The sequence below is a fragment of the Cygnus olor genome, chromosome 1 (genome assembly GCF_009769625.2).
Source record: "Cygnus olor isolate bCygOlo1 chromosome 1, bCygOlo1.pri.v2, whole genome shotgun sequence".
NCBI classification, from domain to species: Eukaryota; Metazoa; Chordata; class Aves; order Anseriformes; family Anatidae; genus Cygnus; species Cygnus olor.
This window is the reverse complement of record NC_049169.1, coordinates 62769248-62796584: the sequence shown is the minus strand read 5'-3', so window position 1 is coordinate 62796584 and position 27337 is coordinate 62769248. Positions and strand designations below refer to the sequence as shown.

General features: G+C 36.5%; 1 protein-coding gene across 1 annotated transcript; it reads right to left on the bottom strand.

Annotated features, from left to right (window-relative positions):
- SLC13A4 (solute carrier family 13 member 4) lies at positions 1–27337 on the bottom strand. Its single transcript, XM_040561431.1, is given in 16 exon segments — positions 1–1521; positions 2264–2401; positions 3974–4135; positions 4950–5080; positions 6238–6335; positions 7517–7618; positions 8120–8221; positions 11114–11233; positions 12517–12707; positions 14208–14285; positions 14990–15031; positions 16523–16590; positions 17267–17448; positions 18035–18171; positions 20687–20815; positions 26501–27337. Coding segments are annotated over 16 exon segments (1917 nt in total). The 5' UTR covers positions 26600–27337; the 3' UTR covers positions 1–1383.

Sequence of the window (27337 nt, the reverse complement as noted above, 5' to 3'; positions counted from 1 at the left end):
ATGAAGAGTGTGATTACATGAAATCCAGTCATCTTAATATACAGCTTAGAGTCATTGACATTAAAGAAATGATTAAAAGCAGCACATAATGCAAGAGAAGGTTTACTAGGTATCACAGGGATCCAGTCAGCAAGGGCATTCACTTTGCATATGATAAAGAGATTGGCCTTGTTGGTCTTCTAATTGTCTGCTCTATGTGACAGTTTCCCACATTTCAAGTTCCTGTTCTCTGGGCTGCTAGAGAGCAGGTGGGTGTGATGTTCAAGTGAATACATACGATGACGAGATATGCCAGTGCAACTCCACTTCAGCCCTCTCCCTTCTTACTCATGGAGTAGCACTGAGGGCTATCTTAGAAGAGATGGTACTTTCTCTGTCAGGAAAATCATAAATCCATAACCATCTAATCAGAGCCAAAAGAGAGGACAGCAATGGGTCTGTAGGCCAGGTAATGTTTTGCTGGTCATGGCTCCCTTTGCTGAAAAAGCTTCCACTGCAGCACAGTAATAAGGAAAGAAGATATTGACCAAAACTTTCTATCAGGGATTGCAAGTGTTGCAATACTGGAAACTTTATACTAATGCTGTGTGATAACAAACCAACCAACCAAACAAACAAACAAAAAAAGCAATAACAACAACAACAAACCACCAACAGCATAAAAAAAACAATTCTCCTTTCCAAGAGACTTCTTATCTGTTTTGTCATTTCTTATTATCCCTTTGAAATGCTGTAGCGGATGGTGGGTAGCTGTATATATTTCCAGACCATATGGATTCTCTGATAAACTTTTTTTTTTTTTTTTCCCCAACACAGTGATGACTTACTTCAAAAGAATAGTAATAATTTGCCTTCAAAAGAAGTAGGCTTAGAAAACTCTGGGTTTGGGAAGAAGACTCACCTTTTATTCATTCAAGTCAACAGTGGAATTGAATATCTAACTACTGAGTACACGAGTGTATGCATACTTGTCTTCTCTCATTGAAGTCCAATATCTCCTGTTTTATAGAGCTTACATAATTGTTCTAGACCATGAAAAATCCATAGGCAGAGAATTTGGAACAGCCCATTTTTTTTTTTTTTTTTTTTTTTTTTTTTCATATTTATGATACCTAAGGGAAAACAACAGAAGAAAGATAATCTCCCCTTTTAACTCACATTGATTTTCAGAACTGAAGAGTTATGGAGTTATGCAGAAGACCTTCTTATTATTTATTTTATTTTTTCCCCAGATCTTGGTTATATGTATGCACAAATTTTCTCTTTTCTTTCATATGTACAATATAGATTTAGTATTTTGTCCCTACTTGCTTTGGTCTTGCACTTTTTTTTTTTTTTTTACTTTTTTTTTTTTTAATTTGAAGATTTAAAAAAAAAAAGCTGCTAAATTTGGCGAGTGATGTTGCTTACTGCTGCCCATTCTGGAAAAGTATTCAGCTGGAAGAGTCTAATTCCCCATGTGTTGATTGCCACCATGACAACAGCCAGACCAATCAGATTTACACCCAAGCCAGCTTTTACCTATGAAAAAAAATAAAAAAATCACCAGAGCATGGTCAGTGATGACTTGATCAAAAACAATTAACATGGAAAAAAAAAAAAAAGAAGGCAAGAGGGTAAATGGTGCAGAACTAACTTTGATGGAATATATTTGTATATGTACGTATACTTGTTTATATGTATAATGATAATATACATATGCTGACTTCCAAAGTGACAAAAAAGCACAACTATTATGTATCAGAGTGAATATCGTGAGAGTATTCAGGAGGGATAGATGCTGATGCACCTAATCAGAAAACTACTTAGTTTGTCACTTGAACTTCTCAATCACATAATGAGAATGGGGTTTTGTACTACACATAGAAGGGTGATAACAGCATGTTTTAGTGTGGAGCTACATGATAAATCTGATTCCTTGTGCTCTCCTGATTTCTCCAAGCACTGAGTTGTGCAGTCTGTTTCTTCTGCAACTGCCATTTTGCTTGTCCTAATAGGTCAACACAAAGTATTGTGTACTTCTATTCTTTGATACCTGTTTGACCTTTAAGTTCATAAAAAATAAAGACAAGAAATGTGCATGTTCTACAGTAGAAGTACAGATGTTCTTAACCTGGCAGCTCTGAGTCATAACAGCAGTGCAAATCAGCATGAATTTATATTAACACTAATATCATCACCATTATTATTGGCTGCTGGATGTGGGGACAAGGTGTCGGGGTTGCATGAAGTATTGGAGAATATACCCGATCTCAAGACTCACCATATCTTTAATCTGGCAGTGCCCATAACTGAAGACAATGGCATTTGGAGGATTACCCACCGGCAGCATCACCGCAAAGGAGATACACATGGTGACGGGAATCAGAGTGTATAAAGGGTTGATAAGCAGGGTTTCTGACTGGAAGGAGAGGGGCAGCAAGAGAAGTTTTACTTTACCAGTAAAAGCCGTGCTCATAATTAAGACGAAAAACCTGTCTCTGCTTTACGTGAAGATAATAAGTTTATGAATCTCAGCTCCCTCATTTCTAAACCTAAGTGTGGAAATATTTTTTTGTTTGGTTGTCCTTTAAAGTGGGATAATGGTTTAATTTGGAGCTGGTCACCCTCCAGGGACTTCTGTTGAGCTATTTCACACTGGGCATGGGTGGACATAGCTACTGTTAGGCCTTCCTCAGCCTTTCTCTCACTTGTTCTCCCTGTCATTCTGTGCTGTGGATCTGATCACTGAGAGCTGCTTCAGTCTTCATCCAAGAGAGATCAAAGCTGGTTTAAATGAAGAATTTCCTTATTACAGCTGCTGAAGTTGCTGAAACAATTCTGTAAAGCTTTTCCAAGCAGCATTTAAGAAAAATAGTTGCTTGGTCTGAATTTGCATTGTGAGGGGGCAGTGCTGGTGGAATGTTTATTTTTATTTTTTTTAAAGTGGTCTAAATAATTGTTCTTCCACTACAGCCTTCAGTGGGGGTGAAACTTTGTATTTTAATTTGTGTTGTTGTAGCAACACAATACATAGTTCTATGCGGGAGGGAAAGGAAGGGCTAACCGAAGAGTGAAGGCTAACTGCAGACAGAAGTGTCTCCAAGTTTCTTTCACAGTCAAAAAAGAAATACTGTATAAAAATGGCTATTTATGCTACTAAAAGGAGATTACCACACTAAATTTCTCTTTAGGAGAGTCTCTTTAAGTGTAGTGCAGAGGTAAATTTGAACTCATAAGCCATTCTAACATAATTACTTATTTTCATCTGACCGTATCTTCATATTACCTCAGAGCTGTTCACATAATTTCTTTGACTCAATCTCATAAAATTGTTATAATAGGGAAACAAGATTCATGGTCTGCATTCTTGGTAAGGAAAGCTTCACATTACATTAAAAAAAAAAGGAATGAGATAGGTTTCTGTAACTGCTATTCTAATACGGAATGAGATTTGCATTTATTTCCTCTGCCTTTGTCACCAGTCTACTAATTTTTAACTTTTCCTTACAAAAATCTCTGCTTTCCATGTTGGATGATAACACACTTACCAGATCACACCCTTGAACACATTTTAATCTGATACAGAATTCATTAGTACAGTCTTTTCTTAGAAGTAATGAGTGGGTGACCACTAATTAACGAACTACACATTTAAAATAACATTGATAAGCTTTATGCAGACTTCACCAACTATCTTGTTGATTGCATGATCACCTTTCCTTTTATTTAAACAATTTATTCTTCAGGGCAGGAGCTATACTTCTGCTTTGTCCTAGAAGTCTCAAATAAATTTATCAGTGCTAAAATTGCCTATCAGTATTTTTTGCCAGACTGAGTTTATAAAGCCTTCTGAACACAAGACTGCAGATCAATAGTTTGCGAACCAAGGCAGGGTTTCATGGGATCCGAATGCCAATACCCTCCCATCCTGAAACATTCCTATGGGCCTATGAGAAAACAACAGACTAAAAATGCCATTGTTTTTACTCACCATACTGCATAAAATAGGTAGAAATATGGTTATAGTTGCTGGGTTACTAACAAACTCTGTAACAAGGGACACCAAAATGCAGGCCAGTAGAGTTACGGCCCAGTAGGGAAGGCTGCTCAGGGACAGCATTTGGCGTCCAATCCAAGTAGAGAGGCCAGACGTCTGAGAAAAGGACAGAAGCACAAGAATGACTAAGTATATGGGATGTTTGCTAACCAGTTTGTTCTTTTTGGGGCAGTTTGCATCAGAGAATGCCACCAGCAAATAAACAAAGTTTAGATCAATGTTTTCTCCATTACCTTTTGTTTAGTAAACTGGATTTCACTGTAGTGTCTAATAAACAGTTATCCACGGTATCAAAAAGATAAATAACATGAATTGGCACCAAAGCTGATCTTTCCTCTTTCTTCAGCATGCAAACTGAAGTATTGCAAACTGGTGATGAAGGATTTCATAGTGTAGGTAGAACTCATACATAAATTTATTTGCCTACAGATAGGTGTCTGTAGGAGAACTAGGTGTATATTCACGAATTGTATTGAGTGGAGATACAGTTGGTATAGCCTAGAGAATGATTTGTTTTATCAATGCTGGGTGTTTGACTCAGTTGCCTAAATATGAGCAACCAGTGGCAGCTGAGATGTTCTCCCCACAGCTAGCTAGCTGCTAGTTGAGAAAGGGTGAGGTTTCCCTCAGATCCTGTGTCATTTTTACCAGCCTTGTAGGAATATCTACAAGGTATCTGAAATGGCAGTAGGTGCCTATGCTTACACAACTGACTTGAGCCCTACCCATTCTTTTGTTAGCTAGGTATCTTTCCATTGAGTTTAGGGAGTAGGGGCTAGCTTGTGTACAAACTTGAAAGTATCTGCTTTATAATTCCAATCTGAGGAGCATACAAAAGGATAAAATTCAAAGTTTGCATTATTTATTTATTTATTCATTTTAGGAAGGGGAATATAATCTAAATCAGTACCTTGCATCCAGCTGCTAAGGCGTAACCACCTCCAACCAACACTACAATTTCCCAGGGCATGGTCTTCTGGAAGTCCTTCCAGGTAATGATGGGATCCAGTGTGTTAATGTTTGTTGACCTTTCAACATCTCCTATATGAAAATAATTGTGTGATCAATGTTACATTGGCATTTATACAAAGATCTTCACATTTCATGCTAGTAGTAATAATGCAATAACCATGGAAGGTATCTTGAGACCTGTCTGTGAGAGAGATGAAGAAGAAAAGCATGGCTTAATTCTCTGGTTAGCTCAACCTCAGAAAATGCAGCATATTGATTCCCAATACCCTGACCTCCCCTTGGCTGCTCTGTTGATGTCAATAGTTACAAAACCCTGTGGTTTATGATACAGCTTCTTGAGGGACTGTCTGCTGTGTATATACCTGTGAAAATTATCTGTAGATTACAAAGATGAAGATAAAATGGGTTTATTTTGTTAAAGGACATTTTCTCTCTCTCCACTAAGTCATGAAGCTTAATAAAATGCATTTATGTCCCTGAATAATTTCTTGAAGTAGAAGCCAGAGGGTGTTATTTTTCCTGAATGTTGCATGCATTTCAATATAAAACAAACCAAAAACAAAACAAACAAAAAAACATATCTATATACACTTGTAATCTCTACATAAGACTATTCAGGGAGTTCTGTTTCCATACATTATTGCTGAAAGCCTGGCACAGCAAACCGATTGATACTTCTGAGTGCTATCCAAAAATGAACGTGAAATGTCGATCATTATTATTATCAGGAAGATTGCAAAAGGAGCATTACCAAAAATTACAACTGTCACATATTTACTTACCTTTTTTACATCTACTTGATGAGATTATCAATGACTTCTTACATACAAGGAATGACCAAATTATTTACTAGAGCTTACCTTCACCCAAGTTTGCAAATCTCTGCATTATCATTCTCAATATGAAACTACATTTCAACCTTTCCTAAAGCTCAGTCATAAATTTTCAAAACTCTGTAAACACAGAAGAGATGATGGCCATTGTTACAAGACCTAGTAGTGTATCTGTGGCCTATTACCTGTTAGTAATCTACTAGATGAGACCACATGAACTAAAGCAGAGGACGAAAGTGGAGTTTGATGTAGGAAAGGATGGTATCAGAGGAAAAAAAAATTCTACACTTCCAATTGAAAAACAAAATGTGTTCTTCAAACATTTTACAGAGACCAGAAAAATATTCTTAAAATAAAATGTGCCATAGCTCTTTCTTCCCATATGTACCCTACCTTTTTCTCTTTTTCCAAAACATGGTTTTTTTGCTGGAATGAGGAAAAGGAGGAAACCAAGAAAAACAGAGACAGTGGCATCAGTCCGGTAACCTTTCCTAAGAAAGAAGTGGTGAAGTTATCATAAAAACTTACAGAAACATTCTTAAACTAGGTACATAACTCAGCAGTTACAGAATCCCAGAAACCCAGCATGGTTAAGGTTGGAAGGGACTGCTGGAGGTCATCTGGTCCAAACCACCACTCAAACAGTTACAGGTGAAGTTTTATTTCCACATTTGAAGTCTTAGCAATAGCCTTCTAGAAAAATATGTCTGTACATCAAGGATACAAACAAAACTTTTTATTCAATATAGTAAATTGTCTACATTAACTACCTGTAATTATTATTATTATTATTATTATTATTATTATTATTATTATTATTATTATATATTTTTAACATTCTACTAATAAAAAGAATAAAAAGAGATCCCTTTTGGTTTACAAATCTGTTAACTCAGAGGTACAGTAAAATAATTTGTTTACTAAAAAGAATAAATAGTAAATACATTCTCAGGAAAAGCCAAGCCCAAATAATCCTCTAGAAATGAACTGGACATTAAAACTCAGCCTGAAAAGTACTTCAGGGTATGTCAGACTACAAAGATCCTCAGGAAATCCCAATATTATATTAACAACTGTTCTTCAGTCAAAATTAGGATTACAAATTAAAATAATTTTATACAGCAGAAATTGAAGAAAATTTAACTTCATGTAGTCTTTGCTATGCATTGTTCATTAAAGTTACTTCAAATAGAAATCTTTTCAATATTATTTAAAATAAAAAATACCAGTTGTTTCAATCTTCTAATATTTTCTTAAAAAACTTTATCTCCAAAAAAATACATTATTATTATAAAAAAAAAATCTTTCAAAATAAAATAGAAAAAAAAGCACCCAAAAGTTTTAATTTGAATTGTAACAGCAATACATTTCAGAGACAGCTTCTCTATGAATGCACTAAAATGTTTTCACTTCAGTATGTGGCTTTCCCATTTATTACATACAAAATATGTTTATTTTGTATAGTTAATTCCTTCTTCCTTACTCAGAAAGAACACAGTTTGCTGCCGTGTGAAGAGATGTGGTTTAAAAAGCAAAAATCCTAAATTTGAATAAAAACTTCATTTTTTGCCACCTTGTTAAAAGTGGCTAATGACATTATGTAGCCAAAATTTATGGCAGAAAGTCAGAAGCTGCTAGGCTGTACTCCTTTGCAGTTACATAGGGAACTTACTTTTTGAAGAAAGATGACCAGCCTGGTACAAAGCCAGGCTCACGAGTAAACCAAAGCAATGTCATTAGAATGAATAAAAACCCAGTCACCATCTCAGGATAGCTAGAAACAAAAACAAACAAACAAACAAACAAACAAATGAGAGTAAAATCCAAGGTCTGTCTGAAAACTCGAGAGCAGATTCCAAATGAATTAAGCAATTATAAATGTTTCCCACAAAACAGGTATATACCATAAGGGCAATAGAAAGGAAGATTAATCTGAATTAAAGAATTCTACATTTTACTCTCAGCTGTGAACCAACTAAACCTAGTAAAAAAAATGAACTAAAGATATCATTATCTGTTTTTTCCGTTCAATAATTAATGGGGAAATCCTAAGGGAACATAATCATAAATGTTTGTTATGCATTTGCACTGTTTTCTGATGAAATGTGGTAATGAGTTAAAGTTCATGTTACCATTCTACTGTAAACACTTTGTATTGTATTTTTAAAAAGTGTAATAAGCATAAGAGCAATTGACAAAGTAAATCTGCACAAATATTTTTGTGGATGGTCCTGCTTGGGCAAGCAAATTACTGAGTAAATCATGTCTGTTTTACCTAACATTTCCCAATTTCTTATATTCTTCCTGAATTCTTCTCTCTGACATTTCTTCCCGTTTGGTCTTCTTCTTCTTGCTCACAGAACAGGTCTCCTTAAAACTAAGGTAGATAGCACAGTCAAATTAGACAAAGGTCTCAAGTGAAATAAAAAGTTGTAAAAAATAACAACAAAGTGGCAAGCTGAAAATTCCACTTTTCATTCTTCTTGGGAGAAGATATGACTGGGGCAAGACCTGATGGCAAAGGGAAGGGAAATTATGGCTTGTCACCTTCGCATGGTCAAGTTTCTAGGTTTTCCAAGAAGCAATCCTAGTCATGGTATGAAAGTCCCTATGGTGCCTGTCTAATGCTGACTGGTATCGCTGAGCCTCTCCAAACTATGGTTGGACTCCTTCCTGTAAAGTTCCTCAAATGGCTGGCGGTGGCTAGTTTTTTGCTGTGCCTGAAAATTCCAAAGGTTATGGCTAGTTTATATCTGTGAAGGAACTGTATGATTCCCAGTAGGATCAAGGATAGCCAAAACATGTGGGGTTTGGTCTGGCTTTTGAGCACAAGTTTGACTTGAATATTTAGGATTCACTATAACTAATGGTGAAAGCTATGCTGGGGATCCAAGTAGCTTTCACAGCTTGTCTGTTTCTACTCTTCCTAGCAGTTTCGAAACTAGGCACAATTAATGTAGTACTACATCGCCTCTGCTACAGAGGCCAAGGCAATAGTGTTTTGTCCTGTTGAAAAAAGTCTGTACTTCCACCAGGTAAATGCAAGCACAAGCACATTTCACATCTGAACACATATAAACCTTCCATACTTTCATATACAAATCAGGTGAAGCCCTTAGTTTCTGCAGCTTGCCTTCATGTTTTAAGGCTAGACTTTCCCAATTGAAATGAATACACTTGCAAGTTCATTTAAACATTTTTTTCTTTTATTCTTTCCAGTAGTGTCACTTTGCTGTGCTTTGAGCCACAGTTCTCTGTTTTTCTGCTTCAGCTGTACCATCTGTCAGACAGGGGCTTATGGAGGGAGTTAAGAAACTTCTGCAACTAAGCCAGTCTAAGATAGGTTTTTCAGAAGCTGGAACATAATAAGTACGTTGAGAGCATAATGGCCTGGTTTTAAAGTTCCTGCAATTTTAATGTGTCATTTATTACCCCACAAGAGATCTATGCTACTGCAATGGCCAAACAGTGCACTAATATCTCCCTCAAGAGTTAAGGTCAAATTATCAAAGGAATTTGCATACCTAAAGATACAAATAATACTTGATTGGTTAAAAAAAAAAAAAAAAAGTCTCAAACATTTTTTTTTTTCATGTCCCTTGCAATCAAACACCTATATGACACTTGTTTTAAGCACCATTAGTACAGTTCTACACATATAAGTATTTAAATTTCCTTTTGAACTTGTTTTTAAACTCCATTAAATCCACCAGCAGTAATGCATCTGCTGGAAGAAAAAAGGTATACGCTTTTTAATGGTCAGTTCTATAGCGACAATGATGTTATTAGCTCTGCTTTTCTGGCAAAAATTTTTTGGTAGGTCTATTCTTCATCCCCTTTGAATTAGTCAAAAACCTACAATCCAAGTCTGAGATGTTGTTCCAACTGGGCCAAGTCACAGCCTAGTGACACTGGGCTTCCTAGAAAAGAACATGCAACACGTACATCATGGGAGTCTAATAAACATTTATGCACAGACATTAACAGCTGTTTCAACATGTTGTCAGTGTTGCTAGGCTTAGGAGGATGTGAAGGCAGAGTATTGTAATCAAGCTCTTAACATAATATATTCCTTAATGAACTGCAATAAACAGAGATTTAAGAGGCTTGGAATCAAACAGCACTTCTCAAGAAGTCAATAATGCTTCAGTCTCTGGTATTATCTACAAAAACATTAATCAGCATGAGGTCTTGGATGCAATGTGGAATTTCAGTGACGTTTTAAAAAAATGTTATTGAGGGTAGTGTTAGGGCTTGTTTCCTCTCAAGCTTTTTTTTTTTTTTTTTTTTTTTTTTCTTTTTCTCTAGAAAGAGAGAAAGAAAAAAAAAAGGACTTATGTTAGCCTTTTAATTTGGAACTACAAGGCTTAGGGGAATGACTGAGAGAAGGACATGAAACTATTCACCTCTAAATTACCTCTTCAAATCTAGTCAAGGTCAACAGCAAGCAGAATTAATTATCATATTTTTGGTTGTCTTTCATGGAAGAATTAGTGATGTCAGTTCATCTTACTTTTAAGAGTAAACTAAATCAAATTAAGGCCACTTTAATTCTGAGTAAACGTGTGTGCACCACAATTTAATGCAGATTAACTAATCCACTCTAATGCACATACTTAGTCAATTTTCATTAACTTTGCTGAGTACCTCTGCAAAGAGAAGACGTGGTACAAATGAACTTGGAGACTGAGCCTTGTTCTTATCTGGGGGATCAGGGACTTGCTGGTATCAGAGGATATTCACCTCTTAGGCTGAGTCCTTTCCACTTTAAAGACAAATATAAATGGAGACAGTTTACCTTTAATTTTAACTTGTCTTACATTAACTTCATTGAGCTGGGGGCTGATCTGAAAAGTAACTTGTTCCATTCCAGGTGATTTTTGTTTTGTTTTGTTTTGTTTTGTTTTTCTTTCATCTTTTCAGTTGTGTTTTTCCAAAAGAACTTTTGACAAGATTTTTGCTCCCACAACAAGACACAGATATGAGTCAAACAAAACTAACAAACAAAAAACAACCACACCACAGCTGAATGCATAGTAAAGATTTCTATCACCAATACCTTTGCTCTCAAGCAGCAATACTATACACTCACTGCTGCCTATCCAGTGCTAAGAAATATGACTTCCTCCAGTAATTGTTCTTCCAAGAAGAAACCAAATTATACCTTAGCTTTTGTCATTTGCAACTAGAAATGCTTTAATAAGACCCATTCTAATAAAGTCAAAGACACCCTGCTTTTGGTATCTGTACTTGAACAACTTGCACTCACTTGCAACCCAAGAACAGCCAATGCATCCAGAACCAAGTAAGGACCAACATGATGAGGGAGATTGGGAAACTGAACAAAAACCAGGTTCCAAAATTCACCACTTCAGCATTTGGGTAGTGGCTGTAAAGGGGAAAAAAAAAAGTGTGTGTGTAAGAGTTTAGAATGATAAAAAGACACCCCCAATATGTACAGATGGCCATGCATGTACTTGCATGTATCTGTCACAACATGACAGAAAATTTTCATCAGCATATATTTGTGACAGCTACAATACATGTGCATATTAAAGCTACTTACCAAAGAATGTCAGTCATTGACCATGCCTGACCAAGAGATGAGCCATACAGCACTTCACACCTTTAAGACCAGGTGGTCTGGATTGTCCAGCCAACTTCAAAAAACTCTTACAGTTACCAGGAATGAGATCCTGGCCCTACCTGAGGTTATTGTTAGAAATCATTTAAGCATCAACAGGCCTAAGAATGATTTCACCCAGAATGTCTTTGTATGTCTTATTGCGGATGACAAAAATAAAAACTATATTCTACCAGGTTCAGACAAAGATGTCTGCTATGTGCCATGTGTCTGCTGTGGAAGTATCATACTAACAGGGTCTTTGGAAATGCTGTGAAATCCAAATTCTTGAGCTAGGGATGAGTTCTGAATTCAGTTTTCTTTGTTGCCACCATTTCAGAGAGAGAAGTGCAGCATATTATAACAGCAATGGCAGCATCAGATGATCAGAATTAGCTTTGAGCTTGGTTACGTATCTGTGCATGAAGAGAAGTTCCACTGGTCTTCTCACAGAGCTAATGTTTATGTTTTTGAGACTCCTGGGAATATATGATAAAGGGAGTATTTAGCTAATTACAGAGCTGCTTTCCATCTTCCCTGAAGAAAAGGTGTAAGGCCACATTTCTAAATTTAGTCAGTTTTTTTGCATCACATTTTGAACAGCACACCAATGATGCGTATAGATTCACCACAAGAAGTGGCTTTCTAATAACCCATAGAAAAAAATTTGAAGCAGGTTTTACGACTTTTCACCTTTTGCATAGATTTCCTTTTGTCTTCGTTCTTATGTCTGCATGGCTTTAGCAAGTGATTTTCCAGGGTCTCTGCTACTTTCACAATAATTGGTTTGTAATATCAACAGAAGTTGCTGAAGAAATATCACACACTTAGGAGTTTATTTCGCATGGGAGAAGGACAAGGACATGTATTAACTTAAGCTTCCCCTTTCAACCATTAATCATTAGAAAAAATTAGAGTAGAGGAGGAAACAAATCGTCTTCAGAGAGACCATCTTAGAAGAGTTCCCTGAGACAATAAATAACCCATGGGGAATGCCACAGAGATGATAATGACCAACCATATTCTCACACACCCAAAATGTCACTTACTTGTTGAAATGCTCTAAGAATATGAGGCTAGTAGAAGTCCCTATGATGGTTGTCAGTCCCCCAATGGTTGCTGCATAGGAGATGCTTAGTGAGAGGCATTTACAGACCATGTGGTCATGTCTGGACTGATACCGGTATTTAGTGCTCAGGTCCGGTTCTGAGGGCTTAGGAGGCAGGACCAGTATCTGAGCCTGTGAGGAGATACATCAACCAAGGAGAACAGGAGGTTTAGAACAGCAACCCAACTTTTTCTAATGCCATGGTGCTACTGGTCCCAAAGAAACAATAGGTTTGCATAAAAGGGAGCAAGCTTCTTTCTTCATCAGTATTAGTTGGGATCAGAGCTAGAAACCTGTCCAGGAGCCTGAAGTTGCCTGTCCTGAGGCAGAAATGTAGGACAAACAGTAATCGGGCTTCTGGCCATGGTATGGGTCAACTCTAGTTCTTACTGGAATCTCAGCTGGATACCAAAAGCCTTTGTGGGTTGCCGGGGCAGGATGCCAGCACTGCAGTAGGAGGAATTTATAATCCTTGAGGCTTATGAGCAGCGACCAGACAAATGCTTGGTGGACTATTTGCACTCATACTGGCTTAGGGCCTCTCATTAAGAATGGAGTGTTAGGACTCTCAGAGAGTGCATGAAACAGGCTGGGCAATGGTGATATGAAAGAAAAAGCTACAGAAAAAAATATTGCTCCAGAAGTTTTCTTAATAGTGACAGGAAAGACTCCATGTTAGTAAATCAAGCACATAGAAATTGGTAAAAAAGGTACAGCACTTCAGAGCACTTAGCATGTAACCCAAGGCTGTAATTTAGAATCAGGAAAAAGATAGCATGGGAGTTAACAGAGCTATTAAATTGTTAATTTGGATTTGGGTTTAGGTCATAAAATAAGTTATGCTGTAGATTCATCATTCTTGTGAGGGTACTCTGGTTCACGTCCCTGTAGGTTAAAGTGAAAAGAGTTTACTAGTGGCAAAAATAACCACTGAATGCAAACGGGAAAATGGATAAGAGGAAATTAAATATCAAGAGCAGTGCATTAGCCTTTATTTTAGAAACACGTTTAGATTCTTTTGAACTGCTAATAAAAACACATATGCTGAGTTTAGGTTAATCTTTTCTGGACATCAACTTATGCCATTTAGGTACTATATAACTGTAGAAAAAACAGCAGCCACTCATTGGATCCACTCAGGAAAAGTAGAAATACTGCAGTGGAGTGATGTAATGGAGGATTTTGGTAGAGGATATTTGGCAGAACAGAAAGGAGGAGGATACTAAGACTGCCAAACCAGTTAAATGGTTCATGTCTGCTGTTAGTAAGTTGTGTGTCAGGAAATGATGTTTTTTTGTGTTGCAGTATTTCCAGGGAGACTTTGCATAAATAAAGTGGGTAGAACAATCAGACAAGGGAAACTTGTGGTCATTAAACTGAAGATAAAGCTAAATGAATTGTACTAGCCATTAGGAAATATCTTACTGGGGGAAGGCCCTTCAAAATATCTGTGCTGGGGGTGTCTAAATAGGAGCATAGGGCTCAGCATAGGGCTAAAATGTGACTGCTGTTAAGTTGATGGAGAGTAATTCCATACAAAGTGGCTTACAAGGAACAACGTTGATGCAGTGGTGAGCAGATGATGTTCATCTCTGTCTTTTCCTTCATCCTCCATGTCTAACATTTCCTTACCTGAGGTAGGTGCTGCCCATTGCTCTTGGAATTCACCGTTCCATTAGGATTGGCTATCATGTGCACATTATTCATACTCTGTAGGGAGGCAAATGCCTTTAGATTAGCCTTTCTTCTGTTCCTGGAGACACCTTAGATTACAACAGATGATGTTTTGCAAAGGTCATGGGCTGTGGGCTTTCAAAACAAACGAATAAAACAAAACAAACAACAACAATGACAACAAAAATTCTAAAAGTTCAGCTATAAATTTTATACTGGAAAAAAAACTATAATTTTAAAATACTGTTTTTATTTTAAAGTGATGTTAAAATTCAGATTATAATAAGTTTAGGTTTTCTCCTTCTGCCATGTAAGAGAATCTAACAGATCCCTTGCTAGAGACTATGGCTTTGTAAGAAATGTAGTTTGTTCTAATCTACTGAAGCATCTCAGATGCAGAGGCTGACAATAACTAGACTTTAAAGATCTTATCTAACTTGGTAAAATTGAGAGTCTGTATGGAGTTGTTAATTTTCTGACTGGGTCTTTGGCTTCCAACAACATATACAACAAACCCTACAAAGTTACTGTTCCCATCTTGGTTTGTGCAAGCAGGCTGATAGGTTTAAATACAAAGCGGGGACATTTTGTACTATTCACTTTCTGCCAACAACCACTTTTTTTTTTTTTTTTTTTAAATAAAGGAAACCTACGTTTGTTGTAGAGCTATGTAGACTGTGCTCTGATGGCATTACCAGGCAGTGTAGCTCAGAAGATACAGGTACTACCTATGACAATACCTTTGAATTCATCAAGGATCTGAAGTCAGTATAGTAGTAGCACTAAAAACAAAGAAAGGAAATATGCTTTAAAAATGCCTGTTCACCCAGCTCCCCCAAAAGGTACAATCATTGGTAGGAAGGGCAATATCTGCAGAACTAGTGCCTACTGAAATGGTGAGGATAACATTTATTAGTATCTCTTTTGTGGTATCTTGGGCAAATATATTGGTAAGAGTCATTATGTTCCATAGCTCTGCCTCTAACCTAGTAGCAATGGGGTTCCACTTCTATGTAAGTAAAAATAAGTATTCTTGGTAGTGTACACTACATTCTAGGAATGGACTCCATTCACAGTGGAGTGAATCACTGGGCAATCTAGTGCTACCACTGTCTTGTTGTACTCTGCTTTTTCCTCCACCAGCCTCTTCAACACTTTCTGAGCACCTTCCTGTTCCACATTAAAGTTTTCACTAAAATCTCTCTTGCATGTCATCTGGACCATGCAAACGTTCCAATGAACTTTTACTTTTGCCATTGAAATCATATTTAATTCCAGAAGATGTTCTACTTTTCTTTTCCCAACAAATTTCAAGCTCTCTTTCAAGTAATACTATTTTAATGATAGCTCTGTTATGAAACTTCTGTTATGAAATATCCCTCACGTATTTTTCAATATGGCTTTAAAGGAATTAATGGCCTAATGTCAGACTGAAGTTTTATTCTATACTGAAGAAATATGGTTAGGATTAAAAGAGACAGTGAACAACAATATTGGAGAAGGCATTAGTCTCCAAACGAACGAGGAAAAACTATTCAGAACTTGCAAGGTAACTTAAAATCATCAACATGAGCCATCTGGATGATAATATTTGTTTTAAGCAAATTTTAAATGGTGTGACCATAGCTTGTTTTTCTTTTATTTGAACTCTTAGAGATAAATAGAAGGAATTCAAGAACAATTGTGTATTTTTAATCTCATATCTTGTAAGACGATTTTCCTCGGAATTTACCTGTAGTATAGTTTGAGGACAAGAACTTTGTATATTCTCCTATCTGGCTGGTTTAATTTGATAATTTGACATTGAAATTAGTCCTTTCCTTGATCTGCCCTTATTCTACGCAAAATAGAGGCCTGGTTGAAACTGTTAGTGATTCAAACTTTGGAATAACCTTGGCTGTACTAAAAGCAAATCTTTTACAGGTGTGTATGTTCTTTTTTCTTTCTTTTTTTTTTTTTTTTTCCCTCTTCTGTCATCTGTCTCTTGCATGTTCTTAGCATTCAGAGTTTTCTCAAGAATCTTCTGTAAGTGGATGTTTTCTTTCCCTTTATAATGACCATAGTGTTAAAATAAAACAAAATAAAATAAATGAATCCTGGCAAGGTTCATGAGATCCAGACCATTACATCAATCCTATTTCTCATATAAGCCCTTCCCTGTTAGTCACATCTAAAACATTCACTTTTAAGCTTTTGATTGCCCTTCCTGGCTCTATTCCTAGATTCATTTCATTGCAACCTGTGTAGGGTTCAAATCTCCAGTCGTGATGTACAGGGTTCATTCTTACTCCTCATTGATGAATAAGCTCCAGTGAAGGTTGGTCATGCTTGTTGCTGAGATCTGTAATGAAGGAAGAGAAAGCAGCTCTTGGGGTAAGAACTGATCTGAGCCCCTGGGCCATGCCACTGAACCTGGAGGTTCAAAAAAGAAAAAAAAAAAAAAAGAAAAAAAAAGCTTGTTTGTCTGAACCTTCTCAGGTACTCTCTGACTGTTATGCAGCATTCATTGTGTTGTATTGTCCTCATGACATACTTCTAACAAAAGTTAGATGACATTATTCAGGCTGAAATCTTTGAAATGAAAGAAGAGTTGTTTGTTTTTTTTTTTTTTTGTTTTTTTTTTTCTTTTCAAATCCTTGCTTTCTGGGAAGGAATGAACATTAAAAGCCTCTAAAGTTCTTATCAGTCTGGAAGATTTTTTTTTTCACTTTCTTCACAGAGATTTCCTTCTGACCCTGTAAATTATATGACCTAAGAGTTTATGACACACAGATTCCAGCTTGTCTCCTAATTCAACCTAAATAGTTTCCCAGCTCCACTTCTCCTATCACATCTTGAAACTCTCTTTCAGTTTTGAAAGAAATATCATCATGCTAAAAGAAAAAGAATGGACTAGTATCATTGGCAGTACAAATCAGACAGCTCTGGCTGACCTCAGTAGAATTTGACTCATGTGTGTCAATGACTCTCTCTGGTCACTGATAAATAAGAAAAGAATGGCCAACATTGGCAAATACCTATTGGCTCGTTTTCTTCAATAATGGTGCTGCCTGCAGTACTGATGACATCACGCTCCTCCTCAGCATTCACTAGTTCCTGGAGCACTGCTTCCACAATTGGCATCACCATGGCTGTGGTGGATGTGTTGGAAAGCCACATGGAGAGCACCGTGGTGCAGCACATAAAGCAAAGAAGCAACCTGGAGTACAACACAGTAAGACCTTGAGGCACTTTCACAAATGTTAAAGGTTTTCTTACCTAACATGTTAGACCTATGGTAACTATGTAAGGTCATTTTCTTTTTTTCTTTGTGGGTACCAAAATACTATTCCGTGCTTGGATAAAATGCTGCTTTGCGCTAATAACTGTCACAAGACCATGTATCATTGAAAGCCCTTTGTTGCCTCACTTGGAAACCATCATGTGATGTGAGAAACGCCAATTTTCAGCACTTTGAGGGATACTTTAAGAATCCTTTTGTGTTTGCTAAACAGGCAAAGAAGGAATAGAGAGACTAGGAACAAGGAATCAGTAGAAAATACGAAGCAATGGAAAAATAAGCCAAGGAGTAAGAGGTGGCAGAAAAATAAATAAATAAATAAATAAATAAATAGAAGTTGAGAATATTTGAAATCTTTCAAACTCTGGAAATAATGGTGGGTAGGAACAGTCTCCCCAAACTGAGCTTGCTTTTCCCTGTGGATTGGAGAAGTTTAAGTTATTATGTGATCTTTCAAGCTGCTGCTGTGAACCTCAGACTACCCTGAAGTCAAAGTTTCACTCACATGCCTGGCTTTGCTCCAGCCATCATGACCATTCGCAGGGCAATTCGCCTGTGGAGATTCCATTTTTCTACAGAAGCTGCCACACAAATCACACCCATGAGGAGCAAAGTTGTGTTCTTGAAATATTCTGCAGCCACCTGCATTAAAGGCAAGGGAGAAATAATCAATTTAAAAATATCAGTAACTATCCTACACAGAGAATATGCTGAGTAACAAGACATATTGTGGGTTTCTGCCCTTACACCAGAAGAATGAGAGGAAGATGGAGAAAATGAGGAATTCATGATTCATGTTTTCTTTAATTTCTTTTATGTTGCATTTACAAATAACAGTGCTCCATGCCCACTTGTCTGTAGAATTCTCAGCTTTGAAGAGACTGAGAGAAATCTTACTTCTTTGGGCAGGATGTTCACTGCTTGCAGTTAATCATATGCAGTGAGGTCCACACTGAAATAGCCACAAAATTCTGCATTGAGGGCACTTTATTCATGTGCTTCATCTGCTTTTTCTTTATGGAAATATAATTGTCTATCTCGTTTGTATTTCTTATGTTCAATTGTCTCTCTGAATACTGTAAACAAAGGTTATTGTGATGGTCTTTAGACACTGCACCAGAACTTTTCACAGTGGAAATACGCCTGCATTGTGTCAGGAAAAGAAGGTGAAGTTTAAAAAAAAAAAAAAAAAGGCTTAGGAAAATATTCAGAGACCATGCAGAAAAACACTCCAAAGCAAAATTCTTGAATGTGGGACTTACTAAGACATGAGAAAATGTTCTGTGAAGCTACTACAAAATTAACAAACAAGAAACAAACCAGAACATTCATGCACATGCACACACTTATGTGTGAAAACAAGCTAAATGGGAGAAATAATGTATATAATTGGATGCTTGGAATTTAGCTGAATTTTTTCTTCCTTCCAATGAATTTTTTTCCCAAACTATTTCTGGGAATATTTTCTGGAATATTTTTCCCTAAATATTGGCTCTTCAGTTTAAAACTATTGGTGTAACAAAATGTAGACTCGAGTATTTTAAAGCAATTAAAATCAGTAGAAATAGTATTTCTTCCATTGTCCTCTTCCATAAAAGTTCATGAATGGCACTAATATTTTGTGAATGTTACAGTAAGTGTTAAGCATTTACTTATATTTAACAAATCCCCATGGTGACCTAAATAGACTTGGCCATCATGTCTGTGTGCCAGAAATTTTAAATATCAGGTTTTTTTGGCTTTCTTCCACTGGTTACTTTCTCATTAACTTTATTTATTTTCCTTCTACTTTGTTCAAAAAAATCTTGAACTGAATGAAAGGAATCCATCGAATCAGCAGCACAAAGAATCTGTTGTTTCACTTTATCCTTTTCACAGTCATTTTGGAGAAACAAGTGAATACTAATGTTCTTTTAATACACGTGTAGACGCATATAACACCCAGGCTCATGCTCTTAAGCCCCTGTGAGTTATGTGTGGCTCAAACCGCAAAGCTTGAGGCCTGGTTTCTATGGCACCGCAGAAAAGCAGACTGGAAATACTGCAGCATCATCAGCCTTGCTTATTTTAAAATACAGGGTTTTATTTATTTATGTTCCTAAAGTAAATAATATATTCTCTGCAGTAGTCCCACTGCCATTTAATTTGATATTACATTGAATTTCTGTCAGGCTACCCCTAAATTTTCCTTCTCTGATATGCTGCAGAGTTTAGAAATGAAAAAGTGTAACTACTTTAACTTTTGTTAAGAAAAAAAAATCAACTGAAAATATTTAACTGTGTTGACATAGAAATGTACCTGGTTATATTACACAGCTGTTACACCATTGGGAGGAATGAGACAGGCCATAAAACTCTTGGTTAATGCTTGACTCAATCCATTTATGGACATGCATGGTATCAGATTGTGTTAGAAATTCCACAACCTTATGGTTTCTTTATATTCTTCTGTGTTCTTATCTGTATTTCTAGTCCTTAAAAACCAAGTGTTATTCCCCTCCCTCCCCCCCTTCTGAGAGAAAGAGAGAAAAGTGAGAAAAAATCTGTAGATGAAATCAAAGAAATTCTTGGCATATCATGAAAGAAAATGACATTCAAGAAAACTCGAGTAAGCAAATTCAGAACTGATCAATGAGACTTTTTTATACAGCTACTCCTTTGCCTTAGAACTGATGACTACAAGGCAACTCTAGGGTTACAGCTTGGAAAAAGGACTCAACATTTACCTGGATATTAAAATTATTTAATTTTATACAGTAAATGGTAATAGTTTTTAGAATGTGTAGCCTCGTGCTTTTGCACATCATCATGTCATGTAAATCTTCCAACTATTACTAAAGGGAAACTTTCCAGTTTATCCCATAAGTGCTGTTTATACAATTTTGGAGGAGGGGAAATGTCATATCCTTAGGTGGAGTAGGCAATGGGCTTTGCTGGTGATGCAGTAGCTAATAGGATGGACACACCTCTTGGCTACTAGAGCCTTTCATATGTCTAGCTTTCTTCCGCAGAAGAAAGTGCTGGTTGGCCCAGGTTACACATTATAAGATGTACACTTCTTCCTCCCAGTCTTGCTAGTCCACTAAGATTTGTTTTCTTCAAATAATTAACCGTGAGTAACAAGTTGAAATGATAAATAAGTGCACACTGGTCTGACCTCACTGGACTTCATGACTCCAAAAAGTGGATATAGGAAAGCAGGAATTAAGGCTGCTGCACCCAGAGGTACCGCTTCAGAAACCCAATATACAGCTGTCACGATCAGCACGTAGGCACATGAGGCTTCCTGTAGGGAGAAAGCACTGAGGTTACGTGTTGCTGCCATACCACTTATTGTGAAGGTGTTCATGGGACTCATCAATTTGTGGGTGTCTGGACTAAAAGAACTCAACGAGAACAATATAAGGACCTCCTAAATTACATCTTTTTGAGTATTAAACCTAGGCTACCATCTGAAAGGACAGTTCCTGAAGAAGATGCTGCTAATGAAAGTCTTTGCATACATACTAGGGCAAAACCTTGGGGTAACTTCATTTATCAGCAAAATAATGGTTCCAAGTACACTGATGGTTTTCTTTGATTTAAATAACCCAATACTTACCAAAGTTATATTCGTGACTCCTCAGACTGGGTCTGTGAAGCCTGTAATATATCTACCTGGCTTTTTCCCCAGTATTGGGCAAGTGAAGGAAATAGGAGCTTTCAGGCAGATGAGAACATTTGCATTTGCAGTAGCATCAATAAAGCTACATAATGTCTCTTCTTGGAAATACTCTGACAGTACTTTTGTAGGCATTATGAAATACTTTTTTTTTTTTTTTTCAGTCAATTTTATTTTCTCAGGCAATTTCTGCAGACCCTTGGGAAAAGGCCATGGTCCCAAAGGGCTTAGGGGCCACTGGATCACAGAGTAATCAAGAAAATTTGCTACTGTCCAGGGTTCTGGGAAAACAAAGCCATGACAATGTTGTGCTGAGCATTCCAAGAGAGCTGGTGAAAGGTGGAGTAAGTCTGGTCCACTTTTTAGAAAGATGTCTTTATTTGTGTCATTCAATAGGGCTCTCTTTAGGCTCAGTTTGCTATGCTTAGAAACCTAGGAATATTTCCTGTTAATAATTACAGAAATTACCTTAAAGAAAAAGTTTTTCTTTTCCTTTTCTCAAATTTGCAGCTGGACCCTGCATTGGGGTTAACTGGGTTCATATTGTTCTATGGAAGCTGATTTACACCAGCTATTAATTTTCCTATTCTTCATCAGTCCCTGGATGTTTCATATGACCATATTGAGTCACAAAGATTCACATCTCACAATGGCTATTATTTAGAAAATTCACTGTTCATAAATGGCTATTTCACTGTGTTCAAGTACAGCTTCTTTACTTTTGTTTCCTGACTGGATGATTCCCAAATTAATCAGCTTTCAAGAAGTCACACAAGAAATTCCCGTGTGTCCTTGTGTAAATCATTAGGTATGTATAACACTTTTTTTTGTTATTTATTTAATCAGTTTTGTGAACAAGGTGGCAAAGCTAAGTCTATACAGAGATGTGTACTCACTGGAATGACTCAATAGCTTGTATTTAAATTCAAGCTTATACATCTCCTTTTACAATACCCCTAATGTACGAAGATACATATTCAGCTGTTCCTTTTTTCTTTTTCAGTACCACTTATAGTAATAACAGGCAGACACATTCCAGGAGAAAATTTAAGAGAGGACTACTATGTATTGTTTTCTTTACATGCTTAGAAATTGCCGCCAAGCTTACTCAGAAACCTGGGTTTAATTAGCTGCCAGACTTTGTTCCGACTCCTGTTTCAGAAAAGTATAACATGAAGTAGTTCTAATTAAAATAACCAGGGCCACAAAACTAAATGAAAAGATGATATCAGGAAAATAATTTCCTTGAATTGGATAAGTCTAATGATTTTAGCGACAATTAAGAGTATCTGTAATGCTATTAGACAAGTTGAGAAATTGAATTCTATATTGTTATTTTCATGTGTAGAAAAGTACCTGTATTTTGAGTGTTCTGAAATATTCTGAACTACACAGAAACATGCATACTTCTTTCTCTTCTTTAATTATTACAAAAGAGTGGTTTAGGTTTTAAGGTAGCCAAAACAGGTTTCACTAGTCCTCTATGATCAAGTCCTTCAACAAAATATTACACTAATACTGAGAAGAACTTGTAAGAGAGGCTAGAGGAATTGTGTTGAATGAATGGGATCAGGGGGATTTTTATTTTTTAGTATTCATGAATTATAGAGCATGCATTTTACAAAATAGCATTGCTATACTCTTTGAACTCTGAAGGGCTGATGTTCAGTCTGTAGTAGCTTGAAGTGACCACCTCAATAAAAATTTCTGAATTAAATGGAAGTCATTTCAAAAGTGAGAATGCAGGGATTAGACATTTTTAGTAATCTCAAGTATAAAGGCAAAACTATTTTATGTACGAGTCACAGGACTCATAAACATTAGCCAGCTTGCCACTTAGTCAATTTTAACTGCATTTGACTTCATGGTTAATATTCCACAAAGAGCAAAGTTAAAGGTCCTTTTTGTTACCAAATGACTATTTATCACTTTTAAAAATTATATTTTAACTCATTAATTTCTGCTAACAAGCTAGTATGTGTTCATGGGCTCTGTATGATGTCCAGCAGTTTTGAGGAAACAAGTCCTTTTTAATGAAACATTAATTTTTATTTTAAATCAGTGCAGATATACATCCAAGATATATATTTTGTCAAAATTCCCAGTGTTCATTTTATCTTAAGCCAATCCAAATTATTTTCTCCTTCCAAATTTATATTTGTCTTGAATCTCTTTGAACATAGACTGTTATGCCATATTGCCTGTCTGCATGTAGCAACGGAATAATAGTGGAAGTGAAACAGAACAAAGGAACATTGCACCTCTGTCAAAAACTATCAGGGGCAGGAGCTAAGTCTTTGTGTTACTTATTTCCTACTTGCACTATTTATCCTCTCAGTGCTCTAAACTAGCTCTTTTCCAACACTAACTAAATTAACATTTTCTAGTGAATTGAATTGAGTTTATATTTAGATAATGGTTACCAGAGCTACCAATTACTGGATTGAAGTAAAAACAGTATAATTTCAAATGTCGCCACTCTTCTTGTACAGATGAAAATGAATGTTAAGCCCACCTCATGGCTTAAAACAGAGGATAGGAAAACACAACATAGTGAGCTCATATGTGATGGCTGGAGGGTCTACCACTTAATTTCAGTCAGTCCCTTAAGGGGACAGAAAAGAAGGCAGAATAGGAAGTCATGGCTAAAACTTCCACAAGGATCATGCATAAAACTTTAATAGCTAAAGTATCTGAGGATCTCAGAGTGATTGAAAACAAATTTTTGGATTACAGATTTGCCCACTTAAGGATGAACAATACACATCTTGCATGCATGCATGTGTTTGATCTGTGAAAAAAAAAAAAATTCAACAAAAAAAAACCTCAGTTCAGTTCAGTGTCTGGTCTACCATCTTTGAGCTGATAGGATCACACTGTAATTCCCTCCCTTCAGCCTGTATACATAAAAACAAAAGTGAACAAAAATGTGCCATCTGTTACTATTCAGACTGTTCTGTGCATCAGGCTCCATCCCCCAGATGTAGCATGTCAACCTGTCAGCATCACGTAATGCTTCAGGTCTCACAGCTTACAGCACTTCTTGCTGCCTTTTGAGGAACTGCCCATGGTTTGGCACAGGATCGGTGGTCTCAGGAGATCTTGGCCACTACTGACTCTACTGATGTGATACTCTATGGTATCACTATTGGCTTTTTGAAAAAATGTAGATAAAGATAAAAAATAAGGTAGAAATGCTCCCCCATTACTGTTAACAATGAAGGAAATTAAGACAGGATGAAAAAGTCCCATATACCAGAAAGCACAGACTGTTCGTTTGTTTTTCTGTACGTGTCATGGCCTGAAAGGTGCTTATGGGTGCCCCACACTTGCTATAAAAGTCATAGTGCAGGTATAAGTTTTGGAAAGGAAGAATAATTCAAAATTTTTTTCCCAGGTGTATTTTTTTTCCAATCATTTTTTTTTTTTTTGTCACAAAATACTAGAAAGAAAATGTGTATATAATTTCCTGTAAATCTTATCTCCAAACAGTTTTGAGTCCTTGTGCTCCCTTTGATGTCTCTTGCTACTACACATGTAATGGTACTTTGACATTTCCAGTGTTGTGCTGATATCAACAAGGAAGATGCAAGATGAAACACAAATATAATTCACCTAGCCATTCTGAACCCTATAAGACAGAAAACTACTATAATTGTCTGGTAAGTGAAAGTATAAGTCAGCAGGCAACAAATTTAATATTCAGGTTCAAGAAGTAATCTTAGTCAATGGGTTGTAACAAAGTAAATACTACACTAAGGCACTTGAATAGTGTCCTGTTAACTGAGTTTATTAGGTGTAGATGTTTTCTTAATGGCATTACAAACTTTTGTCCAGCTCTGGGTCAGGTTCACAGCTATGCTCTAACTTCTGTGGTCATTCGCTTATAAACAAAGTGAATCTAAAGCATCATCTGATGACTTTTCATATCACTTTGCAGTAAAGCAACACTACAAGGTGCAGAATAATAGTGCAGAGGAACACATACTGTATAATAGCAGTTCTTGCAGCAATACTGTCAGTGAACTTCTGTTCCAAAACCCACATGATGCTATTACAATTCCCTTGGTTATTAGTTTCCTTATTACATCCTGTGCCTCTGATTCCAGCAGTGAGTGAACATGAATAACAACATTAAGTGCAGTGAATCTCGTGTTGCTTAAGAGAGGTTCTCAAGGGATATGAAGCATGCTACCATTACAGTGCCATATAAGCATATCACAGAAAATCTGTTCATGTCGTCCTTTCACAGACACTGGGGGAGATGAAACCCTTTTAAACACACGTTTCTGTAAAAAAGTGTGCATTACTGTTCTTTGGAGAAGGCATGATTGTCTGTCATTCATTCCTTCTCAAGACAGAAGAGATGAAAAGCTACTATAAGAGTGCAGCTGAGATAGAGATTGAAGTTTCAAGCAGGAAAACTCATTCATACTGCAACATATCATTTGTACTAGCATTTCCTTTCTGTGAATCCGGTTTTTTCTTTCCCAATAAAAACCTATAGCTTTAATTTTGAAAATTACTATACAATTTCTAATCCTTTGCATTTCAATTTGATAAAGTAGTAGTATTCATAAATCCTCTGGTGCTAGAAGGAAGAATTAATCTTTAACAGGGTAGAGGAAGGAATGGAAATTGCTGCACCAGATTTATGTCTAGCTCTGTGGAAGCCACAGCTGCAGAATATTTAACGTTTTGCAAAAGCTGATAAGTTAAACATCACCATCTCTATAAGGTAGGAAACTTTTTTTTTTTTTTTTTAAATGTTTGACAACTGCAGAGACATGCATAGAGAGGAGTTGTAGCCAGTAGTGGATGCCATGTTTCGTTCTACATGTCTGTCATTGAGTCCTAGTTCCTCACTCACTTGAACAGCTGTCCTCTAACCTCACATCCATTTTAAAGTCCATCCATGCATACTTGTTATTAAAAACTAAAACACTGGAAGTATTAATTTTAAACACCTCTCTCTAAAGAAAATTTATTGGAAATGTTCTGTTTTCCACTTCCACTGTTGTAGAAAAGGAAGAGATACAGCGTCTCTGCCTTAAAATAGTGCTTCACCTGGTTCTTCAGCTCTGCCTGTGACATTACTCATGCTATCTCTGGTGTTACTGTGATGACTGCTCAATGACTTGTATTTCACACTACTTCAAATTCGAGTCCTTTTTTCTAAGAGTATTTTTTGCTGTGCTGTGTTTGTTTGTTCTCAATCCTTGCCTTACTTTTCGACTACTGCAGGTTTATCCAGCAAAACTGCCTACTGTACTCAGAGGTTTGTGAAAAAGAAAAAGAAAATGTACTTACACTGCTGGTGTATAAGAGTGGCAGAGGAAGTAGCAGAAGTGGAATGAAAACCACGAGTAAGAGATTTCTGGATCGGAGAATCTCCTTTACCATTGCCATATTCCTTTAATTCCCAGTGGCTTTCTTCTCCTTGGGTTTCTTTTCTTCTTGGGTCCTCAGATAGTCCAGTTTCCACTCACATTTTCCTTCACCTTTGCCTGGATTTCCCTGAAGGTCTCTCTCTTGCCTCGTTCCTATTTCCACCAAATCAACTCAAACAGCTTTCTTAATTTGCTTATTATTCTTGCTGTTGTTTTGAAAAGAAACCCTAATGATTTTCTATTAAAAAGGCATTCAGTTTATGTAGGGCTCATCAGCACATCCAAGTGATTATTACACCATAGCAGGCAGAGGTTTGTAAATTGGAGCATAATGGTCTTTTGACATTTTTTCTTTTAATTCAGAATCACAGATATAGCCGTATTTCATCCTTACCCACATGTTTTGAAAGTTTGTTTTTCTTCTATCATCTGATTTCCAGCAATGTAACTCCTATTTCATAGACTGGGTGAGATATCTTTGGGATGCGTCTTTTTCCTCCTGTTAATAAGTCTGAATGTCTCAAATATATGTTTCTTTTTTGCTGGAAAATAATTAATTGTATTTTTTCTTAAAAACCACAAACAAACAACATAACAAACAAACAAACAAAAAACAACTAACTTCAGCTCCTTATATCTTCTCTGTTCAGATTTTGTCTCTGCTATAATTTGGCTTCTACTTTGAATCTACCTTTAGCCCACTTTGCCCGAGCTTGGAATTCACAGGGTAGCAATTCCAACACAGATTATACTTGGT